The sequence below is a fragment of the Electrophorus electricus genome, chromosome 15 (genome assembly GCF_013358815.1).
Source record: "Electrophorus electricus isolate fEleEle1 chromosome 15, fEleEle1.pri, whole genome shotgun sequence".
Lineage (NCBI taxonomy): Eukaryota > Metazoa > Chordata > Actinopteri > Gymnotiformes > Gymnotidae > Electrophorus > Electrophorus electricus.
Genome location: NC_049549.1, coordinates 6,668,545 through 6,692,782, shown reverse-complemented (window position 1 = coordinate 6,692,782; position 24,238 = coordinate 6,668,545). Strand labels below are relative to the sequence as shown.

General features: G+C 44.0%; 1 protein-coding gene across 2 annotated transcripts; it reads left to right on the top strand.

Annotated features, from left to right (window-relative positions):
• Positions 1 to 2,278: 2,278 nt before the first annotated feature.
• Positions 2,279 to 23,505, top strand: slc7a14a (solute carrier family 7 member 14a). 2 transcript variants are annotated; one of them, XM_027008551.2, is made up of 8 exons: positions 2,279 to 2,649; positions 12,795 to 13,201; positions 14,743 to 14,979; positions 16,053 to 16,270; positions 16,529 to 16,675; positions 18,538 to 18,746; positions 19,285 to 20,162; positions 20,754 to 23,505. In XM_027008551.2, exons 2-8 carry the CDS (start codon positions 12,907 to 12,909, stop codon positions 21,113 to 21,115), a joined length of 2,346 nt encoding a protein of 781 aa, XP_026864352.2. In that variant the 5' UTR covers positions 2,279 to 2,649; positions 12,795 to 12,906; the 3' UTR covers positions 21,116 to 23,505. The 2 variants fall into 2 exon arrangements, with proteins under 2 accessions (XP_026864352.2, XP_026864351.2); XM_027008550.2 differs by having other exon boundaries at positions 12,686 to 13,201.
• Positions 23,506 to 24,238: the final 733 nt, after the last annotated feature.

The following is a 24,238-nucleotide window of genomic DNA, read 5'->3' as shown; positions in this document are numbered from 1 at the left end:
GCACATGTACCACTACAAACCACTTGGCTGCTTAGTGGAGATTCTCACTATATGACTAGACTGCAAAGACTGAGGGTGAGTGTGCTAATCAGACGATCAGAGATGGACAGGAAAAGATGTTCAGTAAAAACTGAATATTGTGCTGTGTAGTGCAACAGCAAAGGTAAACCCACAGTGACATCCCTCTCACCACTATTCCATTTCCCTAAAAAGTGACCTGTTTGGGAATTTCAGTAGCAAGTTTATCTCATTAGGGAAATACCTTTTAGACAAGACATGGAGAAATGGAGCTCAGTCCTTTAGCTATCCAAATCTAGGGCATTTTCTACATTTCATGTGCTTTATAAAAAGATGGGCATATATATAGCAGTTGCTAGATAAATGGCTCCCAGACAAACAGCTGAAAGTTAGTGACGTTAGCAGCTGTGTTTCCTGCAGCTCTCACACAGAAAGCAACGACTACAAAAGTACAAACACACAGGCCTGTGGCATATCTGCAGCAGAGGCTGTCATAGCATACTGGCTTATTTTTAATAGGCTTAATCAAAGAATTTTTGGCATAATCATATTCTGGAAGAACCACTCAGCAAGAAGCTGCATAACAACAGATTTACATATTCTGTCATATAAATAATCCAAGTTCCTCAATTGCTACTTGGACAGTTCTAGTCGCAGTTGCAATAGCAACTAGAACCATTTTTCTGATTTATTTTGGTTTGTTTGTAGGTTGTTGAGGGCTTAAAAGAAAAGAAGACAGAGTGGCTACTAACCCCTGCTTCAGCACAGGCATTCGCTGTCCCTCAGCACCTGGTGAAATTTCCATCCTGTTCTCTCCCACTAATTAACCTTGCATTCCTTTGGCATTCAGCCTTGATCCTCTTGCATGGCTTCCAATAAGTTAATTCAGATGGCGCTCAGTGCTCTCTATGGCTCCATCTCTCTTCAAACAGTCAGCTGTTTGTCTCGACTGACTCACCCCGGCTTTCACACATCTTAGGTTTCTGGTCGTATGCCAGTGGGGAGGGAGTTTAAAGGGGGGTCACATCAATAACTGCCACATCACGGATGTGTGGAGCTCTGTCATGGAGCCAATGGCAGGCCTAATGAGCAGTGCCGGCAGCCAGCATTCTCGAGGAGAACCAAGCTTCAAAGAGCACTGGACAATGGGGGACAACAGAGCTCTACCAATTAGCAGCAAGCTCCCTCATTATGAGCGAAAGTTGTACTGTAAATGAGGCATTCTTTTGAACCTGCAGTGGCAGGTCTGAAAACATTTTAAAAATAGTTCATTAAAAAAATCTATGGGGCTCAGTGACTCAGAGACATTGTGTTTTTTCTCAGTGGTGCCTGTATTGATCTGAATGAACAGTCATAAAAGCATCTTTCTTATTTGGTATTCCATCTGAAGTAAAATCACGAGTGTAGCATAACATTTCACAGTGCAGTGTTCTATATTGTTTGTTAACAGCAAGGTTTTAGTCCACGTTGTTATGCTGTGTAATGATGTATTTCAGCATTTAGCAAAGTCATATAGCAGTCTATAGTTGACAATTTGCAGTTGGCTAATAGCTGAAAAGTGTCTGAATTATCATCTGCTCTCCTGCACAGACACTTGCCTTCAGCTTGGCAGCAAATCCTACTGCAACACTCAGACAGAGAGAGGTAAGTGGGGAGGTCTGCCTCAGGTCTCCTTCTTCCTCTGCTAAAAATGTCAGGTGTCCTCCATTGTCATGGTGAAGGAAGGTTTTAAGTCAATTAAATGAATGTGCAAGACAGGAGACATAACTTCATAGTCATCATCTCTGTTGTGGAGACCTGCGGGGGATTTGACATTTTACTGGAGCAAAGAACAGATAATGACAGGAACAAATGGATTATATGCTCCTGTGGGTGTATAAACATGGAGTAATACCTTGTGCTGAAGTGTTTCCATCTGAAGTACAACCAGCAGTGGACAGCATCTCTAATTTAAGCGCTTAATGAAACTTTATTAATGCAATTCTGTGATATTCTTGTATAGGCTTTAGGCGATCGTATCTGCTAAACCTGTATGTCTACATTTCTCTTGTGTATTTCACAGGCAATGAACCTCCTGAAGTCATGCCACATTTTCACCCCATAGCATGCTTTCTGCCGCCGGCCTTCCTTTGGAAAGATGCCTGGTGACAGGTCGTATGTCTCTGTTGTCGCAAAATAGGCGGTTTTGTGTCTCGTCACTTTCAACGACATCATAACGTCATTGGCTTTTATAAATAATTAATTTGTGTCTCTCATCACATAGAAAGAGCGTCGGAGTGGTCTATGTTAACCCATTTTACTACATCAAGCGCATGCTCCTTGAGGTACGAAATGCGAGTAATTGCATCATCGAGGATGGAGCATCGTCTTGCGCTGTAACAGAATAATCGAGACAGATCGTCGACGAAAAAAGTGTTTCATTTAGTCTCTTAGTATATTCGTTTGTAGGGCATTGTGCAGCTGGTTTGGCGTGAGGTGTGGCGTGAATTTCATGATACGTAAACGGAAATGAATCCTGCTTCGGTACCACCTGCTCCTGAATGCTTTGCGCAACGCCACCGTCTCGCTCTATTCTGAACTGCAGTAGACCACACCATCAGCGACGCGGCTGGACAGCGAATACCCACCGAGGTAAGATGCGACTGAAGCGAGCGATTTGCTCCTTACGATGGTTAGCCGCATTCAGGGTCAAATGTCCACTTAGTAATACAGAGTGCTTTTACTTGATGTATGTATGCAATAGTTCCTGAGCAGCAGCGTCTGCGTGTTTCATGATTTCATAAACGGATTTGTCGCACTGACGCGAAGATTGTTTTGGGTCTTTTTTGTCATCATCGACTCCAAAAGAGGTCAGAGATGCGGTAAGCAGTGAAACAAACAGTCATTTTGCCTTTGCTTTAAGTGGAACTCTCTTGGGACTCTGGTGCATGACTATGGCTCACGCAGACATTAATATTGGACGCTGAACTATCGTATCAGTGCGTTTGGCAGTGTAATACGCTATTACTCGACATCGACGGGTGAATTCACGTAATAAAACGTGTGTAAATAAACAATTTCTTAATTGATAGTAGACTATAACAGCAGGGCGTTGTGTGACAGGTGATATATATTAACCTCTACATTTCAGTATCATACTCCCTGCTTTTATTTTCCTTCTCCTCAAGAAGAGAAATAACGTCTTTAAGGTTTTAGACGCGAAAAGATTCCCCTTTGACATTTCTGCCTGAAAATATCGGTCCTGACTTCTGAACAGAGGTTAATCTCCGATGACATGATTGCAGTTACACATCTAGGCGACTTTGTGTATAACGGTCTGCATACAATGTACGAGACTCTCCCGCTGATTTTGTCGCTGGAGGTACTGACCGTGGTGCTGAAATGTGTCTTGCTGTTTTTTCATTATGGGTGTGCGGGACAACAGCCATTCTGGAGTGCAGCTCATATTCAAAGTAGAGTGAACTCTGGAGAGTGATACTTACTTAGCAAATTAAACCTTTTACTGCTCTCAGTATTTACTTATGGAGACCACCCCAGCAACCACTCCTATCACGTACAGTGAACAATAGGAATAATTAAGGTTTACAATTTAGGTTAAATGATTTAGGTGTTAATGAATAATTATACTAATTTGATCATTTGATAAACAATGATAAGCAGCATGTGGATTCCTGACCATCACATCTATATTGACCTTACTGGACATACCTTTCCAAACCCAGTGGCATTAATATAGAGTTAGCCATACCTTTACTGTTAAAAAAGCCTTCACTCTATTGGAGTGTGTCTGTGGGAATTTGTATCCATTCAGTCAAAAGATCATATGTGATGTCAGGGACTAATGCTGGACCAGAATGGGTGCAATCAGCGTTACAATTTATCTACAAGGTGTACAGTGGGGTTGTGGTTAGGCCTTTGTACAGACCATTCATTTCTTTATGGACCTCACTATGTGCACAGGGGCACAGTCATGCAGGAACAAAAAAAAAATGTTACCACAAAGTCAGAGGCATATAATTGTCTAAAATGCTGTAGCATGATTATTACCTTTCATTGGAACTTAGAGGCCCAGACCAAACCTGGAAAAACAGGTCCATAGCATTATATCTCCTCCATCAGATTTTACTGTTGGCACTATGCATTCTTGTAATGTTTTCCTGGAATCCACCAAACAGGGATCCATCTGTTGACCTGCCAGATAGTTAAACGTGATTCATCACTCCAGAGAACATGTTTCCACTGCTCCAAAGTCCAGTGGTGGTTACCTTCATACCCTTCCTGACATTTTGCAGCTTGTTTGTAGCTGCTCGGTCATGGAAAGCCATTTCCTAAACACACATGGTTCTTGTGGTCATAAACACACATGGCTCTTGTGTTAATGCTGCTTCCAGAGGCAGAATAGAACTCTGAAGCAGATGATAGGCTATTTTTAAAGATCCAAAAGATTTTTGAAGTGCTAGATGCTTTAGCGCTCTATGTTTCTTCCCCAGTTTGTAATTTGGAGTGGTCTACCACTTCATAACTGTTGTTGCTTCTAGATGCTTCCCCATTTATAGCACTTACAGCTGAGTGGAGCAAATCTAGCAAGACAGAAATTTCACAAACTTACTTGTGGCCAAAGTGGTATCTTATGACAGTGTGCTTTATTCAGATGCTTTAGCTACACAGTGACTCTAAAGCACCTGAACGCAGAGGTGTTAGTAGAGGTGTGCACAAACATTTGGCCATATAGTGTATCTTCCTTTTACCATGTGCCCATTTTGCAAGTTAGTACTGTTGTTCTGGGGCTACTGATTATATCTACTGCAATAACTCCTGCATGCATGTAAAACATTGTCAGTATAAGCGTCAATAATGAAGGATAGAAAGAATGGATTTTTTGATAGTAGGGATCAGGCTGATTTAGAATACACTTTAATTTTACATTTGCATTTACATTTATGGCATTTAGCAAACGCTCTCACCCAGAGCGACTTACAAAAGCGCTTTGTCATTTACTCGTAGAATAACAAACCAACATACCAATGAACTAGAATAATGTAGAAATACAGGGATCAATGCTGATACCTAAAAGTACAAAATAACAAGCAACTAACAACTAGGTTCCGACAACAAGCCTTGAAGTTAACAGAATCTAAGGCAAAAGTAAGTAAACTCAGAGACTACCTTAACCAACCAGAGGATAATCCAACGAGAAAAACCAAAGAACACTTTAATCCCAGTCAGTGAGTAAACCTGAATGGTGTTTTGTCTGTAGCTTTATCAGTGATTCCTGACTCATAGGTCATAAATCAGGTTATGCTCACAGCTTTGCTTTCTCAATATAATTTACATGCGTAAAGCCCTACTGGGTGTGTTACCATGTCCACACTATGTCCACATGTCCACTCTGATACAATTACAGGCTTTCTGTCAATGAGAAGCACCTGGTGTGTTTCAGTCTTTGAGCTAGTACACACTAGCAGAGAAGGCAGTAGGACCAAGAATAATATACCAATCACATCTTATTTTTTTTACTACCATTTTGTTGGACAGGATCAACATTATATTCCAGTATGAAGATGTACAAAGACTATCCTGAAACAGACAGAATTAATAGTACACTATCACTTACAGAAGCCCACTGTATTGGTGCAATTGAATTCTCGACAATATATCAGTTGTAATCAAATTTTAAAATCTTAGCTAAGTTATGAAGCAATTTATGGCCCAAAACAGAATTAAGAGCTGGTGTCTTCTTTCTGGCCGATATAATGATGTGCAATCGTTTCTCTTTTCTGCATTTTAACTTTTTGGTAATTGATGAAATGACTGAGAATGGGAAGTTGAGAAATCTCTCTGGGCATGTGCATGTGCACATGCTCACATATGTGTGTGTGTGAGACAGAGCTAATGGCCTTCAACATTGCTTGCATCGCTGTGTCCTATATTCCATATGGTTGCCATGGCAAAGACCTCATCACACCTAAACTCAGTATGCAAAGAAACAAGAATATCTGAATGTTACGTATTGCCGCACAACTACAAAAAAAGTTTAAATGACACATAAAGTGCTGAGCTAACACTTGCAGTGTTGAATTAACCCATTTGGTTGCAAAAACACTGTAGGTATTCATTTAACACTGCTTGCTGTGTATAGATAGGTTAGAGAGATCAGTACAGTGAGAGAAAGAGTACAAAATCTGTGAGCTGAAGTGGTGTCAACCTTTCCGTGCCAAGTGAATCCAGCCTGCTCAGTAGCTTATGTAACTGTGCAAATCCCTGGAGAGGGGAGGATCGGGATCTAGAGGGAAAGGGAGGAGGGGGGTAGAGGGGTGTAGAGGGAGAGGGAGGTGGAGGGAGGTAGTAGGGAGAGGGAGGTGGAGGGAGGTAGTAGGGAGACGGGTGTAGAGGGAGAAGGAGGTGGAGGGAGGTAGTAGGGAGAGGGGTGTAGAGGGAGAGGGAGGTGGAGGGAGGAAGTGAGCAGAGGGGTGTAGAGGAAGAGGGAGGTGGAGGGAGGTAGTAGGGAGAGGGGTGTAGAGGGAGAGAGAGGTGGAGGGAGGTAGTAGGGAGAGGGAGGTGGAGGGAGGAAGTGGGCAGAGGGGTGTAGAGGGAGAGGGAGGTGGAGGGAGGAAGTGGGCAGAGGGGTGTAGAGGGAGAGGTAGGTGGAAGGAGGTAGTAGGGAGAGGAGTGTAGAGGGAGAGGGAGGTGGAGGGAGGTAGTAGGGAGAGGGGTGTAGAGGGAGAAGGAGGTGGAGGGAGGTAGTAGGGAGAGGGGTGTAGAGGGAGAGGGAGGTGGAGGGGTGTAGAGGGAGAGGGAGGTGGAGGGAGGAAGTGGGCAGAGGGGTGTAGAGGGAGAGGGAGGTGGAGGGAGGAAGTGGGCAGAGGGGTGTAGAGGGAGAGGGAGGTGGAAGGAGGTAGTAGGGAGAGGAGTGTAGAGGGAGAGGGAGGTGGAGGGAGGTAGTAGGGAGAGGGATGTAAAGGGAGAGGGAGGTGGAGGGAGGTAGTAGGGAGAGGGATGTAAAGGGAGAGGGAGGTGGAGGGAGGTAGTAGGGAGAGGGATGTAGAGGGAGAGGGAGGTGGAGGGAGGTAGTAGGGGGAAGAGTGTAGAGGGAGAGGGAGGTGGAGGGAGGTAGTAGGGGGGGTGTAGAGGGAGAGGGAGGTGGAGGGAGGTAGTAGGGAGAGGGGTGTAGAGGGAGAGGGAGGTGGAGGGAGGTAGTAGGGGGGGTGTAGAGGGAGAGGGAGGTGGAGGGAGGTAGTAGGGAGAGGGGTGTAGAGGGAGAGGGAGGTGGAGGGAGGTAGTAGGGGGGATGTAGAGGGAGAGGGAGGTGGAGGGAGGTAGTAGGGGGGGTGTAGAGGGAGAGGGAGGTGGAGGGAGGTAGTAGGGGGGATGTAGAGGGAGAGGGAGGTGGAGGGAGGTAGTAGGGGGGGTGTAGAGGGAGAGGGAGGTGGAGGGAGGTAGTAGGGTGAAGACTATCTTTATCAAAGGTATGTTCCTGCACATTAAAAGACCCCCTTGTTCTCTTCCCAATCACTGTGGTAGAGCACCTAGAAAGTTCTGCCTGGTTTGCTTTTGTGGAATAGTGCAAACGACAACAGCAGGCCAAAACAAGTGACAGAGAGGGCGGAGTGTTTTTAATACCAGTGACGTGTGTGTGTGTGTGTGTGTGTGTGTGTGTGTGTGTGTGTGTGTGTGTGTGTGTGTGTGTGTGTGTGTCTGTTTGTTTGTATGTCTGTTATGAATACAACAATACCAGCTGCCGGCTACTGTGTATGGTGAAAGAATAAAACATAGTATGAGTATAATAGGGTGATGGGGAAGTAGGAGACAGTGAATATATTATTATTATTATTATTATTATTATTATTATTATTATTATTGTTATTATTATTACTGCATTCAGTATTCAGGAAAAAGGCAAACCCTGGACCCTGACTGTGAGTCTCTGTAAGAAAGCTCTTGCTTCCCGGTGTAATTCACACACTATATATCCACACCTGCAGTACCATGAACTGTTCCTGAGCTCAGTCTCCTATCATTCCAGGTTAGGATTAAATGCTTCTAGATAGAAGGAGGCCAAACAAACTAATATGTATCACATCATTTTACGAAAACTTTCATTTATTTTACAGAGATTATTTTACAGAAAGAAAGTGAGGTATTTGCTGAGATGTGAATATATATTTATTGTGTTTCTGTTGCACTAGTCACCCAATTTTAGTCTTGGACAATGCTAGTACATCTCTGTGAGCTGAATTAGCTGTGCTTCTCTTTGCTGAAGCTTAAGGCCCACGCCTCTCCTTATCAGCCTGGAGATCTATTGACAGATGGCAGTGGATGGGAAGTCTAGTGGAGAGGCTGGATAGAGACTTCTTTTGCCTGCTCAGGGCTTATCTGTCCGCTATAAACATTGTCATTGTCTTCAGCCAGTGAAACATTTGTTTCTGAACATTTCATATTTGCTTAAAACTTGGCATATGCCGGCACCTTATCTTTAACAGACCTTTTCTCTGTCTCCAGTGCTGCTAATTATGAAGCAAAAGAGCAAACGGTCTCTGTCCAGTTTTAGTCTGAATGGCAATGGCTGGCTGGTCTGTGCACAGTATTTGTCATGTTGGATCACTGCAGTGGGCCTCTGACAGTGACATATATCAATACTGTTAACATAATAGCATGTTTTGCGGCACTTCCTTCCAGGTCTGTTATTGTTATAAGTCACTGTTCTTCCCACTGAAACCACACTGCAATTCAGTTTTTCTTTATCTTTTTCTGTCTTTCTCTTTCTTTCTTTCTTTCTTTCTTTCTTTCTTTCTTTCTTTCTTTCTTTCTTTCTTTCTTTCTTTCTTTCTTTCTTTCTCTTTCTTTCTTTCAATCTTTCTTTCTTTCTCTCTTTCTCTTTCTTTCTTTCTCTCTTTCTTTCTTTCTTTCTTTCTTTCTTTCTTTCTTTCTTTCTCTTTCTCCCTCTCTTTCACGCTTTCTCTCTCTCTTTCTAAAAGTCTAACTTTACTCCCTCTATTCTTTCTCGTCTTTCCTGGCCTTTTTCTTTCTTTTTCTACTTCCCATCTCTCTCATCATCTACTTAGTCTTGTATGGAACATTTAAGAATCTCTCTCTCTCTCTCTCTCTCTTTCTCTTTCTCTCTCTTTCTCTCTCTCTCTCTCTCTCTCTCTTTCTCTCTCTCTCTCTCTCTCTCTCTCTCACTTGCCCCTCCAAGCATACTTATAACACTTTACTTTTGTCCTGTCTGTTCACATGAAAAGCAAATAGCTGACTACTGTGTGACCAGAAAGTTAGCTAATTAGCTTCATAAGGGCCCAAAACATGAAAAACGTTCAAATGGATTAGAAAATGAGGTCACACAGGCACTATAAAAGGTCGTTGGCATAGTAACAATGACTTGCATTTTACCCTTAGATCATTACAATAGAAAGCAATAGAATGATGTCTTTAATGTTCCTACGGGAATATAGCAGGAACAAGGCAGCCAGCCACACTAGCACCACTGAGTAATCACAGGAAACGCAGCAATGACTTCAGCATGTCAGATCAAATCACTCCTAGACATCCCTTATCACTTCTGTACAATCACCATTAAATTGTGTAAGGTTTAATTTGTCAGAAAATTGCCAACACTAGTGAAATTCACCAGGCAGTCTTGTGTATATGACAACCTTTATTTCGTCTAGATAAATGTCCATGAAGGCCTATCTTGCAGTTTCCTACACAAAGGAGTATTATGGTCACAAAAGACATTGTGCTTATAGAAACTGACCATGTTAAAAAGACCTCACTAAATCCTATATGTTCCATGCTTTTGTGGTTTTCACAGATCAGGAAGATTCACTTAATCTAGTTTCTCAGACCCAGATCTGAAAGTCCCCTGCCCTGAACACCTGGAGGCCCCCTTTGGTCATTTCCCTACTCACCCACACCTTATTAAAGCTCATCCATTTTATTTATACCCCAATTTTCCACCAGAGTTAGCAATTTCTAATTCCTTCCACTAGCTATCTGTTTTTCCCCCCATTGTATGATAACACCAAGGCTTGGAGGTATCATGTGTAGCCAGCCTCCACATATATTCAAACTGACACCAACATCTCCACCCAGAGATCGGGACCAATTATGCTCTTTTCGACTCCCACACAGGAACTGCTTTGACATCATTGGGTATTGAACCTGATGAGAGGGCCACCATGTATACTGTTAAAGCTCATCAGTTAATGATAAGGTTTAGTTGGTTTGTCAAAGCAGGGATCCTATAAAATGTTGCAGAAAAAACTGACCAGCTAGAGGAATCAGTGTGAATTAAGATGAACATTCTACAACATAACCCCTAAGTTTTGGCCCTCAACTGATATGGGTATTTGTAATCGCTGGTAGTTAATTAAAGTCATAAAGCACAGGTATTCAAATGCCCACAAAACTCTCCCTTTACCTAAGAACCAGGTGTGATGACAAAGAGGTCAATCAATTCCTTTGACTTTTCAGAAAACTACCTGACATTACACAAAGAGGATCAGCATTTGGATTTAAAGGCCAGATTTGAAAATCACTGTTTAGACACCCCAGTAATTATACAGATGTATGGCACACCAACCCAGAAGCTTGAGGGGTTTTTTTTTGCTTGGTTTCCTGTGTGGAACCTGATTTATAAAGTAGCTTGAACATTACTCTACAAAATTGAGGTGTATAAGAAGTGTCTTAGAACAGTGGAGGTGCTTAAGGCCTGAAATTCCTAAATACTGATTTCATCTTTTGGCTTGATTAAGCTTATTTACTGGCAGAAGTATGAATTAGGAGGGTGGGTGGGGCATTATTGTAAACCTAAAGGGGGTGTTGTGGGCAGCAGATACTCCCACCTACCTCTCTGATATATCTGTCAGTGTAATAATCATAGTCAGGTGGAATGAGTTGGGCTACAGTGTGTGTGTGAGAGAGAGAACATGAAAGAGAGAGAGCAGGTTGTGTGTGTTTGTGTGCATGAGTATGTGCACACCCACTGCGACAATGTGAAGATTGATGGCTCTGAGTGACAGAGGATGGGGAGAGGGGAGAGGGGGAGGACACGAGTGTAGGTGAAGTGGAAAGAGATAGTGAAGGGGGGAGGAGATAATAAAGGGGAGGAGAGAGAGTGAAGGGAGAGGATAGAGAGTGGAGAGGGGGAGGGGCAAGTGGAGTGTGGAGAATGGTGAGAGTGGAGAGGGGAAATTGGAGAGTGAAGAGGGGAGGTGGAGGGTGAAGGGTGGAGGGGATAGAGTGGAGGGGGAGAGGGGAGGGGAGGGTGAGGGGAGAGAGTGGAGTGCGAGGGGGAGAGTGGATGGGGAGGGGAGGGGAGAGAGTGGATGGGGAGGGGAGGGGAGAGAGTGGAGAGGGAGAGGGGAGGGGAGGGGGAGGGGAGAGAGTGGATGGGGAGGGGAGGGGAGAGAGTGGAGGGGGAGGGGAGAGAGTGGAGAGGGAAAGGGGAGGGGAGGGGGAGGGGAGAGAGTGGAGTGGGAGGGGGGAGAGTGGATGGGGAGGGGAGGGGAGAGAGTGGATGGGGAGGGGAGGGGAGAGAGTGGAGGGGAAGGGGAGAGAGTGGAAAGGGAGAGGGGAGGGGAGGGGGAGTGGAGTGGGAGGGGGAAGAGTGGATGGGGAGGGGAGGGGAGAGAGTGGAGGGGGAGGGGAGAGGGTGGAGAGGAAGAATGGAGGGGGAGGGGAGAGAGTGGAGAGGGAGAGGGGAGGGGGAGGGGTAGAGAGTGGAGGGGGAGGGGAGAGGGTGGAGAGGGAGAATGGAGGGGGAGGGGAGAGAGTGGAGAGGGAGAGGGGAGGGGGAGGGGAGAGAGTGGAGAGGGAGGGGAGAGAGTGGATGGGGAGGGGAGCGGAGAGAGTGGAGGGGGAGGGGAGAGAGTGGAGAGGGAGAGGGGAGGGGGAGGGGAGAGAGTGGAGAGGGAGGGGAGAGGGGAGGGGGAGGGGAGAGGGAGAGCACTAAGAATGGAGGATGGGAAGAAGCGGAAAAAGGGGGGCAGATGTGTGAAATGTGTAAAATAAGGTTTATGCAAAAGTGACAAATGTGGTTAAGATGAGCTTTCAGAAGACTGTACATAGTGTTCCTGGTCTTTGTTGCCTTCCAGTTGTTGGAAACAGTCCCAGATTTATCAGTACTTCTGACTGTCTCCACCTGAGCTATCTGAAACATTGAAACACAAAGGCCCAGAAAAAGAGTTTTCTTATGCAGCTTACTTCCCAAAAACAGGCCTTCTGGATTTTTTTCAATACTGAGACTTAAGACTTATCTGTTTTCAATGTAAAGAAGCTCTGAGTGGATCCCTGTGTGTGGTCACTGGAAGGCAGCTCCTGACTGGCAGGCAGAGCCCTTCACCCACCCCTTCCTGGCTGGTAGGCCCTGTTCTTCAGAATTCAGCCTTCACTGTGTTTATCTTGGCCATGGTAGCGTTTGCATTGCTGCTCAGGCAGAGGCCTGGAGAGTAGCTGGTATGCTGTTGTGTCTAATAGATAGTGAGATTAAAATACATGTGCTGGGTATTATGTTACTCCCTTTAGGTTATCAAGCTGGTTTCACTCTTCAACACAATAATCAGTAACAATATCTCCCTCTCTCTCCCTCTCTCTCTCTCTCTCTCTCTCTCTCTCTCTCATTCTCCTTCTGTCTCTCTTTCCTTGTTTGTGCCTCTCTCTCTGTCTGCAGTACGACTACTACACTCCCTCCACTTCCTTTCATCATGTGGGACAGGACTACCATGCAGCTGTGCTGAGGCTCACTCCAAGTCGCTCTGCTCTCCCTCCCCCTGTTCCAGCTCCAGCACCAGCTCTAGCCCCCTCGGTTCGCTCCCGCAGAGCTCCAGACCCCTCCACTGAGCCTCCATAGAGCCTCCTCTCGCAGGGCTGGCCCACCCCACCCAAGGCTCCATGATGAGTAGGCTGCTGGCCAAGCTGGACCCGCGGCGGATCCAGTGGAGGGCGTTCCAGCTGCGGGTGCTCCGTACCAAGCCGGTGGAGTCCATGCTAGAGTGTACGGGCGGCACAGGGCCCCACGGCACCAAGCTGGCGCGCGTGCTCACCACTGTCGACCTCGTCTCCCTGGGCGTTGGCAGTTGTGTGGGGACCGGCATGTATGTGGTGTCTGGGCTGGTAGCCAAGGAAATGGCAGGCCCTGGGGTCATCATGTCCTTCATCATCGCTGCTGTGGCTTCCATCCTGTCAGGTGACCATGCCTACTTCCTCTTGTACTGACATGAAAGGGGTGGAGGTCAGCAGAATGATCATATATCATAGGCTGATAGTCCTTCTTCAAACAGTGCATTTGTTGTTTGGCTGGACTCCAGTTAGCATCACAGTGCAACCGGTTATTATATAACCAACAGGCTGTTTATGAGCTGACTCTCAGGCACTGGGGGTAGGATTGTCTTTTTGTGGTAGATAGTGTGATTAAAATGAATGTGCTGCTGGTTCAGTTGCTGGGCTCAGGTGCCACTGTTCACTGTGTATTCACAAAGAAAGTCAGTGTGAGAGAGCTGTTCCAGGGACTGTTTATGTGGTTGTAATCAGCTTAAACAGAGGTTGAGTCTGATCCAAGATCAGCCTGGCATTCACACCACTGACAGAACAGAGCACAGCATGCAGTAGCCAAAATAGAGTTGGAAGGAGAAATTTAATTTTATCATCTCTCTGAATATCAGAATAAACTGAAAAGAGCACTGGAAAGAAATTCCAGCGCTCTTATGTTTTTTCATCCATGGAAACAAACACATTGTTCCTATCAAAGAGAAAAACATACTGGGAACTTACCTTCTCAACTAAGAGGCACATGGTTCAGTTTAAGTGCATTTATATCACTTTAACATCTACAATGCACTTTTTACCTAACCTTTTCAACATTACAGTGAATTAAAATTATTTAATGAAATTGGTTTAATAAAAATATATTATTTTCATATATTTTTATTGTAACATGTAATAAAAATATATATATTCCTTAAGGACACCAAAGTCTTTTAGGGACTTTTAGATTGTCATCCATGACTTCCTGTTTCACTGGGTGACTTGCAGGCCAAGCATGTGTTAGTCATCCATCAGGGTGGGGAAGGCCAGAGAGCAGACAAAAGAACTGAGTCAAATTGTAGTTGACCCTTAAACAATGGCAATGGCAAAAAATGAGCTTCACAGTCTCTACTTTTAGGGCAATAGGTTTCAATGGGGGTGTTGCCTAGAACAGGACACAAGTATTTTGAATTTTGAAAGGCTACATTTCTCTCATATTTTCTGTGCAGGTTTGAGCTGATAAACAACGAACACTCTTTTTGAACATGTCTTGGAAAATAATTATTGGAGGGCCCTACTCAATTTCCTTTTGGCCCAGCTTCTGTAAGCTTGATAGTCTGAAAACATCTGATCTCCTGCTACAGAAATCAAGTCAAGTAAAGTCAATTGTATTTATATAGCGCTTTTTACAACAGTTGTTGTCACAAAGCAGCTTTACAAATGTCCAAGTCCAAGCCCCCAGTGAGCAAGCCAAGGGTGACAATGGCAAGGAAAAACTCCCTAGAGCATGAGGAAGAAACCTTGAGAGGAACCAAGACTCAAAGGGGGTGGGGGGGCATTCTCCTCTGGAGAATCTACCTTTCTTATGATCTAGTTAAGACTTGTTTATCAATATTAAAATTGAATTCAACCAAAGAAGACAGGTGTCTGTGTGAATGTACCCTTCTGGCTCACAGCTGTCTGTCTGTTCCTGTCCTCTTACAGGTGTGTGTTATGCCGAATTTGGTGTGCGTGTGCCGAAGACCACTGGCTCAGCCTACACATACAGCTATGTGACGGTGGGCGAGTTTGTAGCCTTTTTCATTGGCTGGAATCTGATTCTGGAGTATCTTATTGGTACAGCAGCAGGGGCCAGTGCTCTTAGCAGCATGTTTGACTCACTGGCCAATCACAGTATCAGCGGGTTCATGATCAGCCATGTGGGGACCCTCAACGGACTGGGTGAGAATGTATGCATGTGCTTTATGCATGCATGTACGTATGTGCGTGTGTGCGTGCGTGTGTGTGATCAGTGCCCTAGGCTCTTCCCAAGGGGCTAGATTAAGCATGTTTACTTGCATTATTAAGTGCAACTTCTGCCAAATGTAATGAAAGTGTCTGTAGCAGTATGAGAAGAGGATTAAACTTATAACATGAAAAGTACATTTGCATAATGCTAACTGATCCCTACTGACTTTTGCTAACTGTTATCAATGTTAGCAATTTGATAAATAGTTAAATAGTTTGAGATCTGGAGGCCTCTTTAGATGTCAGGGTGGTGCACAGCCACAGGTGCCTAAGGTGATGCTTAAGAGGGCTCTTCTCACAACATGGTGGGATGGCTGACTGATGCATAAAGCTTCATTGGGAGTCTCTGAGTCAGTTTGAGCTCTGACTCATAGCACTCAGGTGCATATTGCCTCTGTCCCTGCTCCAGATCAAACTGGATGTGGCTTGGCCAAGTGTGTGAGCTGACTAAACCTGCAGGTATTAGAAAATCTGTTCCCTGCATCCCCCGCCCCCCTTCATTTTAGTACATTCTGTCCCTCTCTTTTGTTCCATGTTAATTTCCACCCAGAATGCAGAGGGGGGCATGCAGTGTATTTTTAGAATCACATGGTCTTTGTGGTGACAGATGTCTGAAATTTTGATGTTACTACTCCATGCCTGTGCAGCTTTTGTCGCAGCCAAGACAACCACAGAATGTAGTTCAGTCTTACCTGCCTCTAAAAACACCTGTAGAAGTTTCTATATGTGTTGTTTAGACAGTACAGCTTGAAGACATTTTCTACAGTCAGAGCATATGGATCTCGGTCTTATAACAGGCTATAAGGTACTATATTGTTCTCAGTGTAGAGCTCTGTACCATGGTCAATAATACAATACATCTGAGATATGACATTACATATTCATATTGCATTGCAGATATGATATTTGTATGAAATATTAGCACTAAGTTCATTTGTGATTGCTAGCTCTCATTAATGCCACTGTGCACAACCATTTTGAGAGATGTCTGGTGTCTTTGCCCTCAGGTAAAGGTGAGGAGTCTTACCCGGATGTTTTGGCTCTGGTTATAGCCATGCTCGTCACTGCAGTAGTGGCCCTGGGGGTTAAGAACTCTGTGGGCTTCAACAATGTTCTGAACGTGATCAATCTGCTGGTTTGGGTCTTCATCATGATCGCTGGTCTCTTCTTTGTAAGCAGTGCCAACTGGGATGAGGGTCGCTTCCTGCCTTTCGGCTGGTCAGGGGTAAAGCACACAAAGCCTCTTCAATATTCATCTTATTGTCATATTTCTTTTTTAGACTTGTAGGAGATGATCATTTCTGTTTATATGATTTGCTGATTTGCATGTTGTAACTAATATTGTTTTTACAAATTTATTAACCAAAAAAAACAGCTTTAGTAGCTTCAGTATCACTTCCAATTATTGTTGAGATTAAAAGTAATTGGATTAAATAATTGAATTAAGATGCAAAGTTTTGCCCATGCCAATTGCCCATGGCAGGTCATGCAAGGAGCAGCCACCTGCTTCTATGCTTTTATTGGATTTGACATCATAGCCACTACAGGAGAGGAGGCCAAGAGCCCCAACACGTCCATCCCATACGCCATCACTGCCTCACTCGTCACCTGCCTCACCGCCTACGTCTCCGTGAGTAAACACCAGTCCAGCTTCGAACAAAAATGTTGGGGGATGAAAAGTTGAACAGTTCCTCAGTGAAATATTACCAAAACAAAAACTTTCAAAGAATTCAGTAAAATAAATGGCTACAAAATGCACCTGGTCATCCAAAGTTTTAGATAAACCGAAGAACACTTCTTGTTGATTCCTTTATTCACTTTTTTTTAGTGTGATATATTTGTGGTAGAGTGAATTTATTAACAGAGAGACCTTTGCTCTTTTATGACGAACTGGACAACAATGAACAATATCACTTTAAAAATCCAAAACTTAATATGTTGTTTTCTCTTGGCCAACAAGAAAGGAAAAGTTCTGCTAAGATCCTAGTGTTACTGAACTTTTCTGCTAATATATATATATATATATATATATATATATATATATATATATATATATATATATATTTTTTATTTTTTTTATTTTTTTATTTATTTATTTATTTATTTATTTATTTATTTAATCATTACTTTATATCTGGGTTCCACTAGCGATACCATTAATTATTGCATTTGGCTAGCATATCTCTATGCTTAATAAGCTTTATCAGATTCACAGTCCCCATAGTAACTAAGGCTGCAGAAAGAGTTTAGGGTGCTTAAGAGGTGTGCTACAGGTGGCATTATAGTGTAACTATAGTACAATCACAGAGGGAGCTATGAAACATAATGCATGGGGAATTATTCTGTATTACAATACAGCCTTTATTATGTGTAATACTGTATTACAACAAACAAGTGCTAAAATATGTTATAATAGTAGCTAAGAAGAAACATGTAAATTTCATGCAGAAATCATATTGTATGGCAGTATCCAGGAGGCCCACACTGGAGCTCTGTGTCACTCCTAGTTTAGCGATGTTCTGCTCCGATTCACCTCATGCACAAGCCATAATAGTGCTGTGGCCTTCCACTGGAGTGGCAAAGTTTCTTTGGTATTTGGTTCTTTGGCCTTCTGTGAAGAATGTTTCTCTTCTCTCATTTGCTTCGTGTTTTCTCACCCTCACACATTGCTCATGTCTGTATTTAGATGAACCAGAGAGAAAATGGCACCCGCAAGGTTGTCTGCCAGTTAGCAGACCCACTAATTAGCAGCCTGCTTCTGAGGTTATTTTCTCATGGCATTGGCTAATTTTTCATTTTAATTGATCCAGTCACGACAGTGCTGCACACTTGTGTCTGTTAGCCATGCAGCAGCTAAGGAGTGAGTTATTTCATGATTCTCTGCTTTCTGTGAAGTTACTTAAGCATTTATCTTTTCGCTTGGAGATAAATTTCCCTCACCTAATGTATTCAAGTGTATCAAAGTGAAATAGATGATTACAAGAAACACATCATGCATTCTGTAAAAGAGGATTAAACCAAAATATCCTCAATTTATCACATTTAGCACTGCTGCCTTGCTGCTATGATGACCTGGGTTTGGTTCCTGGGTTTGGTTCCTGGCCTGGTTGCTTCCTGTCTGGAGTTTGCACATTCTCCCAGTGCCTGCATGGGTTTCCTTTGGATACTTCAGGTTCAAGCATGTTAGGTTGACTGGTGTCTCTGAATTGGCCTGGTGTGAATAAGTAGTTGTGCATGTGTGCCTTGTGATGGATTGGTGACCTGTTGGCTTGGTTCATGCTTAGTGCCACATGCTGCTAGGATAGTCTCTCTCCCCCCTCCCCCGCGACCCTGAGTTGGGTTAAGTGGTTTAGAAAGTGAAAGTTGGCACTTTTGAAAGGTTTAGTTATTCCATTTATTTTAACATGTCATTTTTAAAGTGTAGAAAAGCACACAGAACACAACTGTTAAGCTCAGCCCACTCTTGTGCCGGTCCCTCCTCTCTCTTCTCAGGTGAGTGTGATTCTCACCTTGATGGTGCCCTACACAGAGATCGACGCCGACGCGCCGTTGATGGAGATGTTCTCTCTGCATGGCTTTCAGGTAGCCAAATACATAGTGGCCATAGGTTCCATCGCTGGCCTCACAGTCAGCCTGCTGGGCTCCCTCTTCCCCATGCCCAGAATTATCTACGCCATGGCTGGAGACGGCTTGCTCTTCAGGTAAACAGGGCCCTCTGAGGGGGAAAAAGCCTATAAAGATCTTTGTATTGGTGGCATACAGGTTTAATTAATTAAAATTAAACATATACTTATTTAAGGCTGTTACTAGTGCCTTAAATGACTAGGAATGGCATTAAAATTCAAAACCTTTTTATTTTTAGATTTATTCCTCCACATGAAACAAATACTTTTGTGCAAAATATCGATTGGTTTTATTCACATGATTGTACCATAAATGTGGGAGTTCAGTTAAAAGATAAAAGACTTTATCAAGATACATATCTAGTATAACCAAGAGGAGATCAAGTTCCCCAAATATGTATCGTGTCCTCTTCATTTCCTTTTAGAAATTTTTTTTTTTCCCACTGTCATTCTAGGCATGCTCATTATGACTATCTTCCTATAGTTTATTGTAAAAGCTTCTAAAAAAAAAAAAAATATGAAAGTGAATTACTTCAAATGATACTAGATGATACCACAGCTAGGCCATCAAGTATTAGGAGATGTGTTTTGTGGATGTTTCTGTGTTGTGCTGTAGGTTTCTGGCACATGTGAGCACATACACCGAAACTCCGGCTGTGGCATGCATCGTGTCCGGTTTCCTGGCCTCTCTGCTGGCACTGCTGGTGAGCCTCAGGGACCTAATCGAGATGATGTCCATTGGCACACTGCTGGCCTACACACTGGTGTCCGTGTGCGTGCTTCTGCTGCGCTATCAGCCCGAGAGTGACATCCATGGCTTCGTCAACTTCCTGTCAGAGGAGAGCGCCAAGCGCAAGGAGGGCGTGCTGGCTGAGTGTGAGAAGGACACATGCTCACCCCTCAGTGAGGGCGAGGACTATGTCGGCCCACCCATCAACACCTGCGGCGCCAAGAACCTCCCATCTCTTGGTGACAACGAGATGCTGATCGGTAAGCCGGATCGGTCCAGCTATACGGCCAGCCATCCCAACTATGGCACGGTGGACATGTCCTCGGGCATCGAGACAGATGAAACAGACAGCGTGTACCTCCAGAAGCTGAAGAAACTGATGGGACCCCATTACTATACCCTGCGCATCCGCCTAGGTCTCCCAGGCAAGATGGACCGGCCCACGGCATCCACAGGCCGCACCGTCACGCATTGCGTCCTCTTGCTCTTCATCCTCATGTTTGGCTTCTGCTCACTGATCATCTTTGGGGCAGGCTGCATTGTCGATGGTCGCTGGTGGGCTATAGTGCTGCTGGTGCTGCTCCTACTCGTCATCTCCCTGCTCTTCTTCATCATCCTTCAGCAGCCGGAAAACCCCAAGAGGCTGCCCTACATGGCACCATGTGTGCCCTTTGTACCTGCCTCGGCCATGCTGGTCAACATATACCTCATGCTCAAACTCTCCAGCATCACGTGGATCCGCTTTGCTGCCTGGTGTTTTGTGGGTGAGCAGCAACGTTATGCTACCTCACATAGATGAGGGAGATTTTGAAGAGCAAATTTTTAATAGAGTTTTCTTTCATTCACATACCGTATGCTGACTGTCATGCAGTAGTTGTTTTTGTTTTTGGCCGTTGAATGCACAGAGATATCTTAATTGAAGCTACATTGATGAATGTGGAATAATGCTGTATGCACACTGTCACATCTTTAGGGGTCAAGCAGGCTTAGTCCTGGCCAATCCTCATGAAATATGGACTGTGTACCACCATCTGAAATTTTACAGCAGTTAATCACTGGGGGTGCTATCCCTGCAACCCTTGCTTCACTTGCGCTGAAATTCTCTGAATGGCATTCTAATGCATTCTTTACTTTATACTGTAACTTCACCATTGGCCACTGAGTTTTCAGCAGGTATTTATCCAGGGCTAAAATCCTCCAACTGCAATCTGACCCATAGACCCTGATGTCTGCTCTTTGGCAGTATGTTTGTCATTATGTTGTTTCTTATCTGTGATCTGAATCCTTTCTCCAAACCTTTCTGTGTGTGTGGTGTGATGTGGGTGTGGGTTTGTGTGTGTGGGGGATGTCTGCAGGTATTTTAATCTACTTTGGCTATGGCATGTGGAACAGTACACTGGAGATCACAGCACTGGAAGAAGAAGTCCACGCTAGCACATACCAACGCTACGACATGGGTGTGGACGACAGCTTCACCGTAGATGATGATCTTTTCCCTTCGGGAGACTGGCGACCCCAAAGCAGGGCCCAGCCCCAGCAGCAGCCACAGGGGAACGGCGAGCAGACCGAGCGTCCGCCTGACATCCGGAACAGTGCGGACGAACACAGGACCTCTTCCTCCTCACACAAGAAATCCAAAGGCAGAGGCATGAAGGAAGGCAGCCCCGACTTCAAGGCCCTGGTTGTGGACGATGACTTGGATGACCCTCTGGAATAAGGCCATAATTTTGAATGAACTCATATGTCCACAGCTGCCAAACCCTTGGGCTAGATGGTGACCTCTCCATTGCAATAGCTTGTTTCATTTCTCCTATTATTGATTGATTCATTTGTTGATTTGTGACCTTCACCCATGACCTCATCACAGGCTGAGATAATCACTCTGGTTGTGAAGCATATATCTCCTGTAACTGTAACTGCGTGTTTTTTTGCACAGTTCTGTGACCATCCTCTTGTTCACACAGGTCTGCTCCACAGATACAGCTATCCTTTCCTTTCACCATTCAGAATCTATCTGCCTTTCCTTCATCTTGGTCTTGAACTCTACATATTCACTGAGCATATCGCCTGTCACTGCACTAATTACTGCATCATATTTAACATGCTGAACATTCCAGCATTAGTAGTGCACTTCACCGTTGGCAACAAGACGCGGGTGACCAACAGGAAGCTGTCAGGCCATAGAGATTCCGGTTCTTCCTGCAATCAGGCCACCCTGTGTCGCTGCACAAACAGCTACTCATCAAGTTCCTCTTGCCATACTTTTCAACTGTAACATTTTTCCTTTAAGGAGCCATAATAATGTTTCTATGTTTACTGACCAAATATTATATTATAGCCATGAAACACAAAGGTGAAATGCAAGCTGAAGTTCAAATCAGTGCTTAGAAGGTGGCCTGTGCTACTGACTGTTCTCTGACTGGGTTCCTAAAACCTCAGTGCATACTGTAGATTCGAGCATCAAACACATCTTCCTCATTCCTCACCAACATCTAGCCCAAGAGGTGGCTGAGCAGTTTGCTCTGGGTGGCTACAGGTAATCATTGGACTGCTTGCGATAGTGCCTTCATTCGTGAGTGTATGCTTTGTCTCCCATCACCCTGATGCTCATGCTTGTCTATTCTGTTCATGTCTGTCTTTTTTAGTGTCTTTTTAATCTTCTTTGTCAGAGGAAAAGGCATGATATTGGTGTACTTGCATTTCAGGTGAAAGATCATTTGTGCATGTTAGTCCATTGCCATGTTTCACCATTTGCTCCATGCCTGAGACTCTACTCCATCCTTGCAAGCAGGCAGCTCTGGGTCAGCAGGAGAACTACAGTATGGTTTGTGTCTCTGGGTCAATCAGGGTCACTTTAAAAAGACAGTCAGAGCTAGGGTGAGAGGTTTGCATGTGATATGAGAAGCCCTGTGCAGAAGCTCATTGTGAGAGCGTCTCTGGATTTGCTGTTGTTGCTCCGGGTCCAAAACGACCAAAACTAGGCCACATCACTACCACAGGAGGCCCTAGGTATAAAAACGCAAATGCACAAATCGTATTTGCCATGTTATTTTTGATTGCTTTTCTGACACTGAGTCACTTGCAGAGGATAGATAAAAAAAAAAAAAAAAAAAAAAAAGATCCACAAGTCTTAAAAACGAGTAAGCCACAAGACAAATGACTTCCAGACTGTCACTCTCTACATTCACTCATTGTGCAGCAGATCCCCTTGGCTGGTTTATTGAGCTTTATGTGGGGCCTGGGTTAGTGTGTGGTGTGACTGCTCCTGTCCATGTGATGTTTTCTTGACTGTGTAGCATGTGCTGCTGCACCAGGCCCAGAGTAAACATGTGTTGCTGACTGTTTGCATATGTGATAGCCCCAGCGAGACATAATACAACTCTGTAATGTAGCAGAGAGAGGGAAGAGGAGTCCCCAGTCGTCCACGCCCCTCTGCTTACAGAGGAAGCCAAAGTCTGCAACCTTTGTTCAGCATATCAAAAGCAAGATGCCGTCTAAGAACAGTAGGTTAGAACAGACAAAAAATGTGTGTGGGGGGGGGGGGGGGTCTTAAAAGAAGTATTTTTTTTAGGTGTTTCATAACTTTCTCTGAGGTTCTCTGGGAACTCTGAAACAGCTGGTGATGTTTTGTAGGTGTCCCAGCTCACTGGCTCACCACATAGCCGAATGCTAACACAGTGAAAACATCTATTTTTAATGACCTCTTTTTAGAATTGATACAGCTCTGCTGGAGACGTTATTTATGTTTTATTATTCACTGTACCTTGGTCTAGATTAGAGCACTACAATATACTTTAGAAGAAAGAGGCTTAAGGAAGGATTAACTAATTAAAAGATATTTTATTAGGAATCTATTTAAAAAACAAAACCAAAAGTTTTGACTATTGCTTTGAAAGTCAGCTACTAGTTGTGTATTTTGTCTCGAGGATAAAGCACGGTGTTGTACTTGATATCTTTCCTGCTGCAGCAAGTTTGTTCGGTATTTGTTGAGGAAATGTTGAGGTTGGCTTCCTTCTGCGAAACTGATATTTGTTTTTGCTGTATATTTTGGTACGAAGTGGATGTTTTCTTGTATTATATTTAAAAAAAAAACAACTTTTTATTGTTTCTTTGTGGTCCTGCAGCCCCGGTGCACTGTGTAATGAGATGTTGAATTTGCCTCCATGCAACAATGAACATTATTTATTGCAGATCTGATAAAAGCGTCCCTCTTGCTTTGCCTTTCGCTTAAATCCGGTAGCGCATGGGTCTGGATCAGTGGTAATGAAAAACTTCATGTGTGCAGACCTGGTCTGTTTTCTTTGGGGTGAGCAAAGGGGAGCTAGAATAACACTGATCCTAGGGAGTCCAGGTCTGAAACACAAGCATACTGAAGAGTTGCCATGGGCTATGCAGAGGTATGAGACATACATGTACACCAACGAAAAAAAAAAACATGTAACTCTGTCCCATTGCCATTGCTACACCGGTGGTCCATGTCAATGTAGAACAATATGGTTTGGAGATCTTCCAACCATGCTGTTACATTTAAAGTCATACAGTCTTAGCAGTCTGTACTGTATGTCTTTCCTGACATCGACCCACCCCTATCCTCAGGAAGAGTACTGGAGTGTCCTCTTCACAAACCCTACACGTGTGAGCCTCTCATGAGAGAACACTCTCCATTCTCGACTTTTCATGGTTGCCAGTGAAATCTTCCATGCACAGTATTGGAGATCTGTGCACCTTTTTGGGGGGTAATAATATATTTATGGTGCTACACATACATCAAAGATATTACAAAAGTAGTATATGCAATAATAACCTGTCCAAGGATAAATCTTTTTTTCTTGAAATGCAT

Bases quoted from the DNA above. Each gene is read 5' to 3' on its own strand.
- slc7a14a (XM_027008551.2), top strand. From the start codon at position 12,907: ATGATGAGTAGGCTGCTGGCCAAGCTGGACCCGCGGCGGATCCAGTGG. The intron at 16,271-16,528 runs GTAAAGCACACA...TGCCCATGGCAG, and splicing joins TGCCTTTCGGCTGGTCAGGG to GTCATGCAAGGAGCAGCCAC. The intron at 20,163-20,753 runs GTGAGCAGCAAC...GGATGTCTGCAG, and splicing joins TGCTGCCTGGTGTTTTGTGG to GTATTTTAATCTACTTTGGC.